General features: G+C 34.1%; 1 protein-coding gene across 2 annotated transcripts in view; it reads right to left on the bottom strand.

Moving 5' to 3' along the window:
* Positions 1–19,237, bottom strand: part of SOX5 (SRY-box transcription factor 5) — a 370,984-nt gene that overhangs the window by 261,214 nt on the left and 90,533 nt on the right. For both annotated transcript variants that reach the window (XM_054591329.1, XM_054591330.1), the window contains one exon: positions 15,797–16,007. In XM_054591329.1, the coding sequence (XP_054447304.1) occupies positions 15,797–16,007 (211 nt within the window). The remainder of the gene's footprint in view (positions 1–15,796; positions 16,008–19,237) is intronic.

The following is a 19,237-nucleotide window of genomic DNA, read 5'->3' as shown; positions in this document are numbered from 1 at the left end:
CTTCTTTAGAACTGTAAATTTTTCTTAGAAAGCTGTGGATAAGCAGAAATCAATAGCCTTGAAAATACCAAGAAAAGGTGGGATGATGAATGGAAAGTATATTAAAAGAAGTTTTGCCACAGAGAGATGGACCCAGTGAATACCATGGCATTTTTTTTTGCAAAAGCACTTGAGAATTGGTGAGAGAGATCATAATGACCTCATAGGTAACATAAACATCAAAAATGTGTATTAATATGTAAAATATTAATTCAATTTAGAAGATAATTATGGACACTGATTATAAACATATGGTGCAAGGCCCCTCCTCTCCTCTTTCAGAGCTGTTTGTGCCTCACAATTCCTTTCACTATGAAGTCACATGGTTTGTCTCCCCCAAAAGACCATGAGAAACTTAAGAACAGAAGCTGTGTGTCATTTCTGTGTTCTCCTTAACCTATAAAATACCTGGCATATAATAGGACTTCAATAAATGCTTCCCATACAAAAGACAGAATGAGTGAAGAGATGAACAATGAAAAGCGGTATTGTTATAAGAGAAAGTAGGTATTGATTTTATATTGGTCATCAAAAAAGACTTTACACAAGATGTTAACAGGAGACCAAAGGTAATGAAAAATGAAATCTGGAACAGAAGGGGAGTTCTAGTCAAAACTGAGATTATAGTCAAGTTTTGTTAAAAATTGTTCTAGGCCAAAATTTTTAGTTTGGAGATTAAGAGTGAGATAAATTCTCCTAAAATCTGCTATTTACTATAATTTGTGCATGTTACTCATTTACTTCAGAGAAATTTTGGAGGTCTAATAGAGTTGGCAAGATTTTGTCTTGTATATATAGGCACAGATACCAATTAAATACTGAAAGAGATTTAATACTTTTTAAATTCTAAGTCTTCAAAAACAGTTAGACATGTTTCAGAAAATTTCACAACTTTTGTAATTTAGATAAACCATTTCAAAGCATAAGACTATATCCAACTCTTATAATGCAATATACTTTGAAACTAGCAGTTATTTTTTTTTATTGTTCAAATACATTTGTCTCCATTTTCCCGCCACCACTCTCCCCCACCCTACCCCCACCTCCTACCCTCTATCCTTCCCCACTTTGGTTTTGTCCAGGTGTCCTTTATACATGTTCCTTGATTTGACCCTTCCCCTTCTTTTCCTCATTTTCCCCCAGAAACTTGCAATCATTTGTAATGTCAATATTTGCAATTTAGAAAATAAAGGAAACAAAATCCTGGTGATAAAAAATAACGACTCTAAGGGTTACTATTTTTTTTTTACTTAATTAATATTCTTTATTAACCCCTAATTATAATACTCTGTAAGTGAAAAAGGTGTCTAAAAATGTGCAACTTCAATTAATCTTTAGTTCTGTTGGTTCATTCTTAATGATTCCCATGAGCTACATGGAGGAAAAAACTAAGTAAATCAACAAGGCAGCTGTCCTTCCTCAGCCCAGAACAGAAAGAGATCAACTCTTAAGCATTAAGAAGGTAAAACATGAGCAGACATGTCTAATTCTTACCCTTTGTATTTTGCTATTGGATTTGTTTTTTCTTTCTGGAATTTGGAGCCCTATATGAAGGCTGAGAACTGACCTCTCTTATTTACACTGTACTGTTCTGGACAGTGCAAATGCCCTCGTTTATGTGCTTTTCTTTACTTACACATGGTATGTTGACATTGATGAAGAATATTAGAATGACTGAGCAAAGACCAAAGCATAAATATTAGGGTTAAAGAAAAAAAAAACACATGGAGAAAAAACAAAACTGAAAGGGAGGAGGGTGTGTTTTGTTCATTTATATTGCTTTCTGCTCTCAAGTCTTCCACATGACGAATGTCACGCGGTGGTGTGTAAACCTTTCAGGGAAATTTCTACAAAGCAAGCCTAACTTCTCAGAAGAGAAAGGCCTCTGCAACAGAGATTTAATTCATCTTGAAACAGCAAATCAATTCTTATCTATTAACACACTAAATACCAGCATAGAAGCACTGTCCTGTTATAATAACCAGACATACTCAGTTATGGTGTGCTTTCCTAGCTACTGATCTCTCGGTAATTATACCATGCAATGAGTTGTACATTCATATTATATTAATATGCGGGGAGGGGACAACTTAAGTACAAATTAAATCAAGGCTGAATATAAGGCCTGAGAGCAAATGGTATGTTTCTTAAGAGGAGGGAAAAATGATGATTCCTATAATACCTTATTTTCGGTTTCTAATTCAGAAATTTAGAAATGAAAACTATCTTAGAATTCTAGTCCTTTACCTGTCCATTGCAAAGTAGATAAAACTGCCTATCATATTTCATAATCACCTGCACTTGTCATATTAATAGCAATGACAATCTTCAAAAAACATTTTATAGAGAGAGGTAGTAATAAGAAGAGAATAGAAAATAGAAAACGTGTCCTACAGACAAAACAAAAAGATAAAGTTCAAGAAAAGTTTCCTCACCCTTCTGTAGAACTGTCAAACAACTTCTATTGACCACACAGTAAACACACCCAACCCAACAAATTATGAAAGATGTATTTACTTGTTCAATACTTTTATTTTGCTTTTCATATTATATACACCCACACTGAACAGTCTGGATTGTGTTAATAAATAACCAGTAGCAACCCAAGTGGACTGAGGAGGGGTTTCTATGATGCTGTCAGGTAAGAGGCGGTTGCCTGGCATTGCTGATACAGTTCTTTACACGTGAATTGCATGCCCACATGGGAAAGAGAGCACATGGGTTAATGGATGGACTCTTTTCTCTATTACAAAATAATGGAAGGAAAGGAAGAAAAATTGGAAAATGCTAGCTTGCTTTTTGGAATTGTCCAACACTTTCAATTTGGGAAGAAATAAATCAATTTTACAAACCATGTCCTGCCAGAGTAATCTTTTCTCAGATAACCTTCTGTGGTTACTTGGAAATTTACTAAACCATAACTCCAAACTCTTTAACATAAAAGAGTACCCCATTACTTTATTTTTCAACTTGTTTCCACTGTGGGCTCCCTGCTTTGTTACATGTACATCAATTGAGATCAAATTTGAAATATTCTAAATAAATCTTTCCATTTCATTTTCTAAAATAGAAGAAGTCCTAATAATATGTGTAGACCTAATGCATAGAGACTAAATAGAGACTAAAATTCACAAACTCAGTGATCAGAGTGTTAAAAGTTTGCTTCCCTTATGACATTAAATACACAAACAAGAGAGCTACTGTGTAAATCAACTTGAGACTTTTTCAGTATTTTGAGCTTCCTCTTCATCAAAGTTTGTTTCCAAATGTCCCATGACAGCCTTCCCTGAAGCTGTGGCGAGGGTGTCACATAAATGAAGGTAGGCTAAGTCTAAACTATAAGAGTGGAGGTAAACTTGTATATATGATGTATAATCTATCTTTCTATATAATATATAATATATATGAGTTAGTCCTCAAAAATTGTTTTATATGATATGCAGATGATCTAAGAAATGTTAATTGAAGAGATAGATGAATAAAAGTTGGCTTTCAAGTTCAAGACATAAAAGGAGGGGCATTCATTCTGAATTTCACTCAAGATCTTTCCTCTAGCCAACAAAGCTCATATCCAAAAATGAGAGCATAGAGCAGTCTGGTATCTGAAGTTCATCAACATGTAAGATGGACTATCTTAATCAATCCAAATGTCCAGGTCATATGCTCATTCTGTTTGCATTAGCCTCATTGCTCTCTCATGATCTTGGCCATATTTCTCCTCAACATTAAGGGTAGTTAAGGAAGGCGCACTGGGAGTCCTTGAGGTCTCAGAACTCTGGGAGCAGCTGGCAAAGGAAACTCTGAGTGAGCTCTCCATGACTCTAGTGCCATCCGTGCCTTCCCCATAAACAACTCCTATTTAAAAAAAGACCAAGCATCCACTAGAATAAAACCAAGCAGGCCTATTTAATTAGGGCATTTGCTCGATATCCACTTCTTCATGTTAAACACACAGCCACACAGGCCTAGGAGGTCTGATTAATTTTAATATGCACGGTCATGACAAGTGCCTCAAGGGTAACTGAGTGAAAAACAAACGCGCAAACACACAAAATCCTCCAGCTAGTGCAGTCTGACAAATCAGTTTCAGAAAAATGCTGTGTGTGTTCCCCAGATTAGAGTGTTACTATTCAGCAAGGGCCTGAACCTTTAATGTGAGGAGAAAAGAGGCCTCAGAAACAGGTGGCTGGCTCTTCACTTTTGAATAAATGATATATCCAAAGACTGAGGCACATAAGGAACAAGAAGGGCTGGCATATTCCCCTAATGTTTATTTCTAATATACAGCCTGGGTCAGTGGGCCTTTTTGAAGTGATCTTGTGTTATAACTAAAAGTCTGGCCCTGATAGTTTTAGTTAAGAGCAAGAAAAACAGGGGTACCTTACTTATCGAAAGGTTTAAAAAATGTTAGGAACATTTGGGAAAAGAGATAGTTGTAATGATATCTACAACTGTTATAGTAGCCAAAGTCATATATGAGCAGGAATGAAATAGAACTCTCCTTATATTAACAGACAAGTAGACATCTTTAAAAAAGAAGGTTGACTTGAATGTTGTCCATAGAAGGATAAAAATTAAGGACATAATCTAAAATATGATTATATTTTATTAACAAAAGTACAAGTTCTACTTAAAAAGAAAAATAGAAGCTTTCTTGGGCCAAATGGGGTTCCTGTACAGACAACTTTAGATCTTAGCCGAGGGACCTACTCCTGGTAGATAACCAGAGGCTATCCCTGAGCCTTTATAATCCAAGTAGAAAGACCTTTCAAAAAATATAAATTAATTCTCTATAACACTTAATGAAGTCAACAATACCAAGATAAACTGCTTTGATAGACGCCACTTGAAAAGGAGATGACAGGGGACAAGTTTCACTTTAGTTTTGAAAAATTACAAGGCTTTCAATTCAGCTTACTGCATGCTAAAGTTAAAACACTTACTCCTGAAGAAACAGGCTGTACAGCATTTGAGGGTGTCTTCTTGTCCTGATCTTAAAAAATAAACTCTTCTCTTTCTCATCATTTTATGAGTTTCAATTTCCATACAGTGGTGCCTTTGAGAAGGGTGCCTGGAGGTTAGACTCCAGCTTGCTCAACAAGAAGAGAATTTTTCAGTGACAGACTGCAGAGATGAACACGTAGCCACAATGCATGAGGAGTAGCCTCCTACAGCAGCGGGAGTGTGAGGAACAAAACTTAAAAGGCCTCAATTGAAAAGTACCCTTGTTTGTCCTTCAGTGGAACAGCACTTACAAAGCCTCTTCAACATGTCAAAAGGACAGTGAGTAACTAAACAAAGCAACTCCAACCTCTGCCAATTAAAGTATCTTTAGGCTTTTCCCCTGATCCATTCACTTTTTATTTTTCCCACCTCATCAAATGAGGTTTTAAAATAAGAGTGAATTTCAAAGCGAATTTCAATATTCTTAATTTAATGGAATGCTTTGGGATTTTTGAATTTAGGAAAGCCAATCTCCATAATTCCCTGTTTAAAAAAAAAACACTAATTAAAAAGTTGGTAAAATTAGGAGGTAATTTTGAATTTTTATTTCAACTTGTCTTTTAATGCAATATGGTTCAATTTAATTTTTAAAGGGCTGCTCAACTACAGACATTTAAATTAAAGGAACAGGCATTGTGATTTATAATGTAAACTCAAACATCAAACATGCAATGCCTGCAGGGATGTTCACAAGGCCAAGTATCATGCACCAGGGGCCTGTCTTTTCCACAGAAGAATTACATATAATGCTGCAGCACACCACAGATGAAAATATATTGCTTATATCATCTCTTTTAAGACCCCTAAAATAAGTCTTAATACAAGGGGGAAAAGCTTTATATCCATTAGAGGATCTAATGGTTCTATATGTCAACACATTTGTAGTAAAAATTGAAAGGCCATTAACACATAATTATATCTGGGGGGAAAAGTACAAGTGAAGTAACATAGAAGGTGCAATCAACTAAACTGAATTATTTTCAGTAGCTGTGACCTACTCAAACATCAAAGAGATATGCTACACAATAAAAATACATATTTTTAGGTTTAAAAAGAGGATAACTCATAAGCAACAATTAATATATTTCTGTTTCATAAACTACTAGTTATAAGCTTAAAAACTGTCCAATTCATCCCTAAAAATGGTTAAAATGGGGTTAAGTGGAAGTCTTTTTTTATATTTACCACTGCTATTTTGCATTGAACTATACAATGTCAAAGTGATACCCACTTATGTTTTTCTACCTAAAACATCAATCTTCCCTTTTGTGGGGGGGGGGGGGGGAGAGAGAGAATGAATATAAATGAGAATCCTAGAATTTCCTTCATCCAATGATAGCTCTATAGATGATGCTGAGGGTGATGGCTTGAGGTGTGCCACAAAATATACTTTTCCAACTCATTCCATTTTTTACTTCTCATAAGAAGAGAGCTAAGTATTTTGTGAGGTAATGGATTGTTTCATGTAGAGTAACATTCGGTTACTTTGCTAATAGATTACACCTTTGGGGTCTTATAAAATTGAGAGCAAAGATTCTGCAGTTCAGAAAAAAAGTTCCTGTTGTGTAAACAATGATAAAGTCTAGTTTGAGTAGAAACCAAATTTCTCACATAAATGCAGCTTCTCACACATGGAGTGCATTCATCACGGCACAAGGATTTGGGAGGTGTGGGTGTCACAGTCTAAGAAGAAAGAACACTGACAGATACAGGTGCTAAGTGAAAGGCAGGCATATGTGGGATCTGAAAGGAGGATCACATGTACACATATACACAAGAATAATAGTAAGAAAAAAATCAAATTGGGGAGGGAGGTAATAAAAGAACACATAAGAAAAAGCTACAATGTTAGAAAAATTATAAAACTTTTAGTTAAGGGAGACCTCAATTACCTCACTTATATTTGTCTTTAGTACATGTTCACATTAGTGTAGGAAAAAGATTATAGCATATCCATACCCAATGTTAAAAGCCTCTCCTAGTTTCACATTGGTTACAATTTTGTATTTCACCTATATCAATTATGATGAAATTTTCTTTCTTTTTGAAAATTAATTCTTAAGGAAGAAACTAGCTTACCCATATTTTATTTAAGGAAATTTATATAAATAAACTTCAAAGCAACTACCTATCCCAGGATTTTTAAGAATGTCGGGTGCACTATTGTTTTTGTTGTTGACTACATGTCTTAAATTTCTAGATTGTGAAGGTCTGAATCAGAATTTTTCAGTACATAAAAGCATCCTGGGAAAGCAGCACTGGAAACTATATAATGTTTCCATCACGCCTAAAATAACAATGTTTCCAACCAGCCAAGATGTGATAATGACAATAACTGGTCCAATTCCAACTTGGTTATAATTTATAAAGCACTTTAACATGCATTACCTCATTTGTTTTCTTCAAAATCCTTTGATGAAAGGAGGGCAGTTAGCATTAACAATTGAGGGCAGATATTCATTACAATAATATGATTATTATAACAACTTAAAGGTAAGTAAATATAATATTTTTTAACTGCAAATTATAAGGTTAGTGTTCAAGTTTTATGTAGAGGTCCTTATTTAAAATTAAAATCTGCATTTCTGAAAAATGTTGCAAAATAGATAAAATGGCATTCCCAAATATTGTTAAATACTTATATCATTGCCTCAAAATTGATTAGAGACTAATCTATATAGATGTTATACCACAATCACATAGTAATTAGTGGCAGAATCAAGACTAAAATCCAAACATTGACTCACAGTGTAGTTACTCTTCGTCATCACGGGTTGATTTGAATGTCAGATAAGAATTGTGGACTATGTCTCAAAAATGCACAAAAAACATATATTGTCACCATTTTTCATACTATGTCCACTGAAGGAACTTAGGACTTTGGAATTGGAAAGTACCCTTGAGTTAACATACTAGAGTCCTTGGAAGACTGCAGAAGAAGCAATGTGTTGAAAGGAGCCAGTTGCTTTTCTTTTACCATAATCCCCCTAAGATAAATTGTGCAAATGTTGGTGGGGATAGGCATTGTGGACTGGAAGATCCAATTGTAAACTGTCCCCACCTTGAACCCTTCATAAGAAAAAAGAACCTTCTCTCCCACGCCAGCTCTGTATACCTACAAAAAAGGAACTGTCTCCCTTATGTTGAAACAAGATTAAAGACCAGTTACAACTTTGAATTTTGGAAAAGTGTTCATAGACCAATCCAATTCACTGGACAAGAATTATTTTCTATGGCCACAAATTCATAGGTAATGCCAGTAAGTTTTATTAGAGAAATGTTCATTATTAGAATTATTTAAAAGATTAGTATGAATGTAAGCTTTCATTATGTGGGTATTTTAGTTTTGTATCCTGGATTACAATATCTAGTTTTGTGAGCTACAACTATACTCTAAACTCCAAGTCACAGAAAAAATTGAAAGTAATGATCTCAAAGTTTCAATAATGATAAGGGCATGCATATGGTAAGATGAAGATTAGAGAAGACAGGATGAATGAAATAGGTTGGGAGATTAAGGAAGAGTTTGAGTAGGACATGAAGAATAGAGGACAGTAAAATCAGAAGTAGACAAATGAAATATAGTCAATTTTTAGAGCAGTGATTGGCAATAAAATGTCAGTTAAAGGGTTGACTTTCATCTGCTATTAACACAATCACCTATTATGTGCCAAGCCCATTAAAAGGAAGCAGGGAGGCACTAGAACTCTTCATTTCAACATTCACATACTACTGTGGAAAACCAAAGTAAATAAACATTGGTGGTAATGTGGTCAGAACTAACAGAGATGAGTCCATGTAAGCAAAATTCTGACAAAGGTGTTCAGAGAAGGTGTTGACTGATAAAAGATGCATACAAATTCACTAGGTAGATAAGAAAGGAAGTGACATTTAACGCAGAGGGGACAGCATATGGAAAGGCAGAGTAATATTAAACATACAGATAGTTGATAGAACTGCATGCAGTTTGATAAGATATCATGAGGGCATGTACCTTAAAATGTGGTGGAAAAAATAAGGTTAAGGGAAAATAAAAAAGGTTGGGTCAGATTATATATTCTCTTGTGTTATGCCAAGTAGTTTTGTGGAGGCTAACAATTTTGGTCTAATTCTAGTTCCTCCATGTAACAAGAATATCAGCAAGTTCCTGATCCTCAATTTTAATTTATAATAAGAAGTAAAACCAACTCCAGAGTTTTGGGGGATTAAAAGAGGTAGCTCACATAACATTTGGCAGAAGAGTCATGTACTTGTTAAGCTCTCTCACTCCTTTCCCCACAACAGCAAGGGGGCAGTGCAGAAATAGTTGAACCATCTCAACAAATGGTTTTAATAGTGTGTGCACTATTTACACCCTTAAGGAGTTTAATATACGTTCAGAAACTGACAAATAAATGAACAGTTATATTACAGTAAAGAGAGGGTAACAATGGAGACAAGTAACAGTTCTTTAAAAGAAGAAAAAATTAGTGCAGGGAGTGTAAATAACTTTCTAGCAATTAGACATAGATTAAGGCACTTGGATAGATGAGGAATAGAATTACAGATACAGGAGATAGGATTAAGAAAAGGTGAGTTTGTAGTGTTTTTAGGAGGAAGAAATGTAGATGTTGTCTATGCTTTGGAATAGCAATTCCAAACAGTTATTAAAGGTAATATAAATGTTAATATAAAAAATAAAATAAGATGCCTGTTGTAATATTTGCATCTAAAAGGATTCTCTTTTAATTGAGATATTGAAAGTTCTCATCAAGGTAAAAATTATTTTCACCTGCACAATTAATGAACCTGATTCTGAATGACAATCAAGTTAAAGTCTGAATCCAAACCTAACTTTAAATGCTGATTTATTTTTAGAAACCATCGTTAGCTTTCTGGAACTTGAGAACACAGGATATTTGCAGATACCTATCTAGTTTGGTTTTATTAGCTAAATTAAGATATCTGGTTGTCTTAGATTTGTTTAAATTCAGTGAACAATGAAAAACTTTAAGAATAAAAGGAGGTTATTACATTATTTCTAAAAAATCAAGGAAATGCTAATATCAAAAATGCATGGTGTAACAGAACAGGGGGAAAAAGAAGGATAAGGTACCTGGGCCTGTAGGATGTGAACTGGATTCTCATTCTGGCTTTTACACCAACTTGCTGTGTGACTTCAAGTGCATCTCTGCCTCAGTCTCAAAATTGAGGACACAGTCCTAAAATGTATCTACATTTCATTTCAAATCCAAATTTCTACTATTCCACAGCTAATTTGCTCCCATTTTTCTAAAACAAGTTTTTATTAACATATATTCTAAGTTTTTTGTTTGTTTCATTTTTTGCTTCTTTTTCTTGAATACTTTAAATTACAACTGTTTAAGTTGAGATGATTTTTAAAACTTTCTGGAAATTTGGTCACCATTCAGGCATAAGAAATTTACTTTAGCAGAATATTATTGAATACTACTTTATTATTCATTATTTCAAATGAATTTAGGCACACAGGTGCCAAAGAATAACATTAAACTATTACTGGCAAAATTCCTAATTGGAAAAAATAATATAACTAGAGATTAAGGGCATGGATTCTAGTTTAAGGCTGACTTCATTTTGAATAATGACCCTGACAGTCACCCTGTGACATATTTAATCATTACTTTCTTCATCTGAAAATGGAGATAATAAGAATCAGATTATTTAGTTCCTGTGTATGGCACTTCCTGAAATTGGAATAGCCACACATAGTAGCCCTGGTTCTAAGGTTTATGTAAAGATTAAATACAGTGTTTCATATATATTACTTCACACTACAGTTGAAATAAGATATGCACTGAATATATGCTACCATTTTCCCCCAATACATAATTATTTATTCAGTATTTTATATAGGAATTCTGTGTCACATATTAATAAAACCCAGTGTTACTCTTAACTGTTAGGTCTAAGAGTTAAAAGTCGACTGGTATAGCCTAGTTACTACCAAATATAATATAGCTATATTATGTCAGCCAGAAATTTTGAACTTTGAATTTACTATGGACTTTGGCATGTTCCATGGCAATTATGTGACACAGAACAGATAATCTTTAGCAGCAGACCATTTTGAGTCATGCCAGGCAAAAATTTTGATGGAGAAAAAGACACAAACAAAAATACCTCTATATGTATTCCTCCTACTTATAACTTTTAAAATATATTTAATTAATTGCTTGAAAGAATAAGCTTGCTGGAATAAGAGAGCCATTTTTTTCAACCCATTTGCAAATCTAATTTTCTTTCTGACCATTTCACCTCAGTGGCCTCCTTTTGTATGACACACATTCTCCTGTAACTTCTGAATTTCTCTTAGTTTACTGTTGGCAAGGATAAGGTTGGAAATAATATGGACTTTCTATTGAAATCTGCTTTCCCCACTGAATGAGAGGAAGCAAAGGCATGAATATGGCACCCTCATAATGATTTAGCTGGGATTTAATGACTTAATGAAATTTTCATCACAACCTGCTGTTCATTTTAATGGCCTTTGAAAAACAATGGAAAAAATAGCTTGAGGGAAGAAAAGGTTTTTCTGTGGCATATATTTGTGGGCTTAACATTTAGTTTCATTCACTCTATCTCTCTGCTTTCCTTGTTCCCACATTGTTGCTTTCATCAAGGAGCTATAACATTTTGTAGTTTTTCTTGTATACATTTTGCTGTTCTTTTATTAAATTTATTCCTAAGTATTTTTTTTCTTTTGATGCTATAGTGCCTCACAGAGCTGCAGATTGTTTGTTTTTGCTTGTATACAAGGTTGCTGTACCGATGCTTGATTAATGTCAGGTGTCCTTTCTCATGGGCAAACATGCACCTTGACTAGTGGTCTCTTTAAAGCCAGTGCAACTCTCTACTTGCTGTGGAAAATTTTACACATCTTCCTATATAAAGTTCCCAGTTTTTCTCTCTTTGCAGTAAAACAAGTAAATAAAAAATATTGGAAAGTTCCTTCAACTTCCTATAACTTTGCTATAAAACAAGTTTCGGCTTTCCTATTATTTAAATTTTTTTATTTGTTGGTTTGAAAGAGAGAAGAAGGAAATTGAGTGGGAGGGAGGGAGAAAGAGAAAAAGAAGAGAGGTGCAGAGGGGTGGAGAGAGAGATTTGTTGTTGCTCTTATACATGTGTTCATTGGCTGCTTCTTGTATGTGCCCTGACCAGGGATTGAACATGTAACCCTGGCAAATCAGGACAACCCTCTTACCAGCTGAGATATTTGGCTGGAGTAGCTTTTTTTTTTTGATGATTAAGATCATCACTTTACTTAAATATATAAGTTGCTCCTTGATAAATCTCCCAGTTGTCACAGTTATTAAAAATTCTTGCCATGGTAAATATCTTTATTAATAATAGCGAGTCTATTCATGGTACATTTTGTGTATTCACTGCACATCTAAGAATCTTGTGTACATATAAAATGTATCTTGTGGTTCTGTACTTATAATAAAATTATCTTTCTGAAACTCAGGCTTAGATTCTTGTCATGTCCAATTTATATTTTAGTTTTCCATAAAGATATATCTGTGTTTTCTCAACAGCTTTATATTATTCAATAACAAGTCACTCTTGAGCTGAGCTTGTATTATAACTGATGGGGGAAAAGTACCAAAAAAGTTGTGTGAAATACAATAATGAAAACAGTCTAATGTCTACATGCAATAGTGATGTTTCTTTGTGTCATTTCTTCCTTCTGTGAATGCTCTATCTCTCTTCTTTTCCCTGTTGCTAGCTATTACTGGATATTATTTTTTTCTCCTAATTCCCAGTACTTCTGAATATCTTCTACTAAGTAAATTGGGAGGCATTGTCTCCTGCCCTCTTTCTTATTATGAATGATTCATTTGGCTTTGCCATGTCATAAACTGCCAAATTAAGAATCTGCACATCCACTAGAAAAGAAGTCAACATGACACACTGGGGAAATACCAAGGTTATATATCAAATGTCTTGCAGGACATCATCTAAAGACAAACTCCTCAAAACTACTTTGTAATAAAATGCATTCCACAGAATTACAGGTTCTTTTTAAGCCTTAATCTTGGACCAGGAACACATCTCAAACAAAAATTAAAAGTGTACATATGAGAGGAACAACACCTAATTACTCATTCTGTGAAGTTAGTATTATCCTTCTATCAACATGAGATAAATATATTACATGAAAAACTATAGACCTAGGAAAAGTAATACACAAGATGAACTGATAGTACCTTATAGTGCCAGCAAGTGAAGAAATGCAACAATAACAAAAAAAATACCCACAACCAGCTGTTATGTCAAAGTGACATAGAAGTCAATGAAAAGTGCTTTAAATGGCCAAAGCTGAACAATTTGAGCAATAAAATAAAATAGAATTACATTATAACTCAAAATATAAAATAAACCTCCACAAGTCCATAGTTATATAAATGAATAATTGAATGAAACTAATAAATGGTGGAGAAGAGACAAAACTCCTATGGAGAAGGATTCTAAATAAATCATGCAGATACTCCCTTCTGAGGAGGAGCAGCAGAGCTCCCTGCTCCTTAAACGTGGGTTGCACATAGCACCTTCCTTCCACAGAGTATTATGGAAAGGGGACAGGGAGGCTTTACAGTGGAGAAACCTGACCAACACTACATCAGTCAGTTTATCAAGGTCATCATCAACATTTACAAATCATGTAGACAGTATTTACCCTTGATATGATGTACTTTTTAATAGTACTTTACTTCTACGATCTTCCTCCCCAAACCCTAAACCCCAATTTAATTAAGAGAAACATCACCAGGCCAATTCCAACAGAGGTGCATTGTACAATACATCTGAAATATAGTCATCAGAACTTTTCAGGTCATCAACAACAAGAACAGTGGGAGAAACTGTGACAGCCAAAAACAAGCCCAAGGAGGTATGCCACTGAAATGTAATGAGTTACCTTTGAAGGCATCCTAGAACGGAAAAAAGCACACTTGGTGAAAACAAAGATATGTGAATAAACTATGGGCTTTAGTTAATAATAATGTACCATGGCATAAAAGAAGAAAAATAAGTTAAAATATAGAAAGTTAATCATGTAAAATGAATAGAAAATGGAAAAAAGATAAAGAAATATATCATAAGGTTAAGAGAAGCAGTATGGAAAAGCTACTATTTTGAGCAATTTTTAAATTATCTTCAATATTTCTGTTGTTTAAACAATTCTTATAGTAAGACAAGTATTTATAATATCAAGGAAAAAATCCTGAACATTTAAAAAAAGTCACCTGCATTCTCCCCCACATCTCATTTTTAACTCCATGCAGATAGGAGCCAAAAAGTTTTTAACTAACTAGATTATCTCTAAAATTCCTTCCAATTGTAAGATGATGTGAACCCCATAAATTTTAACTAAAATCCATGTTCCAACTATGCATCTGATAGGGACCGGAAATTTTAATTACCACAGGACTCCCAAATATACTGGTTAACATATATTTTGCACCAGACACACTTAAAATTTACCAGTTTCCTAATAACAGAATAAAAATGAACCTGAGTACTACACAGTATAAATGCAGTACATTTTTGGTATAAATTATGTCTTGTTATGTCCCTATTTTTGTTTGTGTGCTTTCATTTTCCATCTGACTCTGAAATAGGAGGCATGCTCTTTCGTGCAATATGGTATCCATGCTTTCGATGGACACACGTTTGAATATGATTTAGAAAACATCTGTAACAGAAAGGATGACTGTCAGTTATACACAAATTATCCAGCTTGCATCTGCTGTTTTATTAGTTTGTTTGCTTTAATTTTAAGATCAGTCCATGTGCTTATCACCTGAAGACTGCTATCAGTAACTATTAAAGAGATTTAAAAGATAGACTCTTAAAAGCAAGGCACCCTGTAAGTTGAACAAATGCAAAGCCCAGGATAGCCAACAGAGTTAGAGAATCCCTACTTTTCAAATGCGTAATAGGCCTAGACATATTAATTGTGGACCATACAAAAAACAGTCCTAGCTATCAAGGTGGTATGAGGTACATTAATATATAAAGGTTATAAAATGAAACAAAGTTATAAAATGGCCTCTTGGGCTCTGCTGCCACATTCTATTCTTTTTTTTAAAAACAATGAAACATTTTTATTAGCAACTGCAATTTAACATTGAATTAGTGTTTCAATTAACAAATGTGAAGCAATACAACACATTTAATAAATAATAATTATTGGGCTCACCTGCATACTCTCATAGGCAATTCACTATCCATTCTGTTTTACAATTCAAGACTCCTTGACCACAGGGGGTACAAGGGAAATGGATGCATATCCATTGTGTTGCTTACTGGACAAAGTACTCAACGTTTGCGCCAAATTGAGCTACGTTTGTAATAGCACCTTGAGAACACAGAGGAAGCCATTCCACTTACAAAGTGCTTTTTCCTTCCTATTAGCTGGGAAGCCCCTCCTGGCTAAAACTCCTTTCCATTCACCTGTCATAGGCACTTTATAAGTCGCATTCTATTCCTAAGCCTTTCTTCTACTCAACCGCAACTTACTCATGTGTGAAAATAAGGTATCACAGCAGAACGTGGTGATTAAAATAAAAAGTACAACAGCCACATTTAAATAGTACCCATTTTCATAGCATTAAGTTTCTATTTTGTCCAATTTAATTCAGAGAGGATTAGTAAAAAACAGAACTAGAGGTTATAATGAAACTATTAAAATAAGGAGATGGCAACAACTTTCTTTTCCAGCCTTTACCTTCTGGCTCGTTTTTGATGAGCTCCTCCATTTTTCTCTGCTTCAAGGTGTCCACAACATCAGCTAAGCTGCCTTTGCGCCGTTCAGGAGTTCCCAGGGCTGTACTAGACAAGGACTCGCCACTCTGTCGCCCACCTTCTTCTGCCTTCTGAGGTGAGGTAGATGAGTTGTGTGGGGCAAATGAAGACATAACTTTATTGCCATCAACTTCCTGAAAGAGAAAGCAAGGGAAAAAAATTGTGTTTAAAATCTGGTAAGATTTTTTTTTTTTTTAATCGTTACGTGGCTTGAAATATTAAAAAGTGAAATGTCACTCTGCAAGAGGTAAAGGAGGAAAGGAACTCCAAAAAGAATACATTAACTTTATAGGCTAGCACCTGAATCAAAGACTAATTTATCACAGTAATAAAAATATGAAGATACCGTCCCTTGGACTGAGTATGAATGGTAATATAGCTTTATACAAAGCCTATATATTATCAATTAGATTTATTTATGTTTCTACTTTTGTTTGCAAGTCTTAGATTTTCCTGTGAACATTAAATGTAGCAATTACCTCTATCAATTCAACTTCTTCATGACATTGTAAATCTTAAGCAAATAACATTATATATATAAAATCCTTTATTTTCATTTTAGGTAGCTACCTCTTCTTGATGGCACTCTTAAAACAGGGCCCTCTTTTGGTTATCCACCTCCCTCTTATTTTTCAAAGAAAGCGTCAACCTCACAGGTTATTTTGACATCAGACAGGAATATTGCAAATTTATTTCTGCTTATGCTGAAGATATTTCCAATTGCATTTATTACCTCAAGCACTGTTTCTGTCAATACTCTGCTATTTTTGTACTTTTAGTCTTACTTGCCATACAAATAAAGTTTTTAGCATTGTTTACTTATTTATAATTGTGCTCTTGTATAAAATGATTTATTCTATAACTCTAAAATTTAAACATATTGGGAGTGTTCCTTTTTTCATTATTTTCTCCACAATTTCTAACACAGCTCTGCCAATCTGTATCATATTTGGGGTATATGTTGTATAAAAAGCACTAAATTGATTTTTCAGACAGTGTCAAGAAGAATGATATTGGAATGATGAAAGAATAATTATCTTATTTAAAGGTTTTCTTTGTTTTCATGATCTTTTACTTACTTCCATAAAACTTTGACTTCGAACAAAGCACAGCGTTCTTAAAAGTAACTCTGTATCTTAAGGTCTTTGAGGAAGTTAGCTTTCCCCTAAGTATATTTCTTAATTCTACATTATTAAAAGTTTCCATTAAAATATATTTGAGTACATGAATATTTAACATTCAGAATAATAGATTATATCTGTCTACACATTTCTTCTCTATCTACTTAAGACATGCTAATAGAATATGTTGACCCTAGAAAAGTGACAAATCATATTGATTTGATATCTAACATTTTAAGTCTAATATTAACACTTTGACTAGCTTAAAATATCCAAAAAATACTCGATAAATCTGTCATTCTAATTGTTTCAAAAGTGAATTTCAAAAGGAATGCCTGCACAAAAATGTATTATGATCATCATAATATGTTCATATGATTTTTTTTTGTTGTTAATGGATATTAACGAGTACAAGGATGTTAGCTATGGTGCAAACATCAGTTTGCTGGATGGGGCCAAGAAAATGTGCAGAAAGCAGAAGTAAAAAAATGCATGCTAACAGAATTTTTGAAATTATAATTCCAAACCCAAAAATGATTTCCATTTCTTATAGACATTACAGAATATGCCTCTGAATGAGTATTGTATAGACAATACTTTTACGGACAGACCTGAGCTTATAATGTACTTGAATTTAGAAATCAATATACATAATGTAATAATTACGAGCACCTGCAGGCTAAGTGAAGGTACATTTCTGGAATTATATATTTAAAACCTACACATAAATACAAGCAAATGCATAAATACACACACAGAGCGATCACAAATTCATTCAGTAAACTAAGGAATGTTTTTTATGAATGGCCCATAAAACACATTAGCTCAGTTTAATGTGCATACCAGACATAGAAAAACCTCTATATTCATTTTTCCCATATCTTTCTTTTCATTTATTTCCAAGGTCAGAGGCAGAAACACCCCAGTTTTAGCTTCGCTTTAAACATTTCTGTATTAGTCTCTGTTTTCACATTATCTGATGACAAAGTTTACACACAAGAACTTGGCAGCTGAACTTCACTTGTCCTAATTAAAAAGCACAAACATCTTTCCAGAGCATCACCAGTAGAGAGAATGACACCCAAACCATACACAATTAAGTCCACTAATATATCAGAAAATACTTCAAATTAATGTGAAATACAATAACTTCTCACTTTGCATGTCTCTAATGTTCTACGCCTTGCAAGGGGAAAGGGCATATTTTAAAGAGTATAATATATTTCACAAGCACTCTAAACTCACTCACCACACAGTATAAAAATAAACGAAGTGTTACTGCTATTTCAGGGAGGAATAGTTATCTTATCGCTATTTCACCTGTTTGATTACATTTTAGCCTCTGTCACTGTTAATCCCTTTAAGAGTTTTATGTAGTTAACATGTTTCAGTGTGGGACTCCATTGTTCATGTGCATGGTGAATAGCTTGTTAAGGAGCTGGCACTGTCTTCAGTCAAGGAAGTCCTGCATTTTTTTCAGTTTCTTCCCTGGGATTGCATTTGCCATGCCTGAAATAATGGCTGCATGTTCCTCTTCACTTTTCTGTCAGATGACCACGTGGAGAGTATACTAACAATGACGTTAGTGGTACAGACTAGCAATAGATTCTTAATCAAGTTTCACGAACTCTAAGGAACCCTAAGGACAAGCCTCGGCATTTTGCCAAACAGGTCTCAGGATTGTGACATATGACTTCTAACATTTGCTGATTAAAAAAAGAATTGTAAACTTTTAGAATGAGGTTGATAATCTTTTGTTATACTTGAGAGAGGTTTTGTACTTAATTTTGTTCTCTTTGTCACCTTTGTAGCCATGAGACAGAGGAAAGGATCTGCCTAAAGAATCTATCCTCGTTAAAATCTCTTCATTTTTCATTGTATAAATTGATTCCAGAGAGAGAGAAAGAGAGGAGAAAGAGAGGGTGAGAAACATCAATGTGAGAGAGAAACATCGATCAGTTGCCACTTGCGCTTTCTCTGGTGGGGGCCAAACCCACAACCTAGGCCTTTGTCCTGACCTGGAATCTATCCTGCAATCTTTTGGTTTGTGGGATGATGCCTAACCAACTGAGCCCCACCGGCCAGGGCAAAATGTCTTTTTTAAAAATGCATTATTGTTCATTAATTCTAAAGATAGCACTTTGCTATGAACACTTCGAGAGAAATAATATTTCAACCTTAATATCCAAATTTTTGTTTAAATAATATGGTGATTAAAAAGAATGAATTCATTTCAAAAAAGA

Source organism: Pteronotus mesoamericanus, unplaced genomic scaffold, assembly GCF_021234165.1.
Source record: "Pteronotus mesoamericanus isolate MK-2021 breed Mesoamerican mustached bat unplaced genomic scaffold, CSHL_Meso_final scaffold_21, whole genome shotgun sequence".
NCBI lineage: Eukaryota > Metazoa > Chordata > Mammalia > Chiroptera > Mormoopidae > Pteronotus > Pteronotus mesoamericanus.
This window is presented reverse-complemented; position numbering and strand designations above follow the sequence as displayed.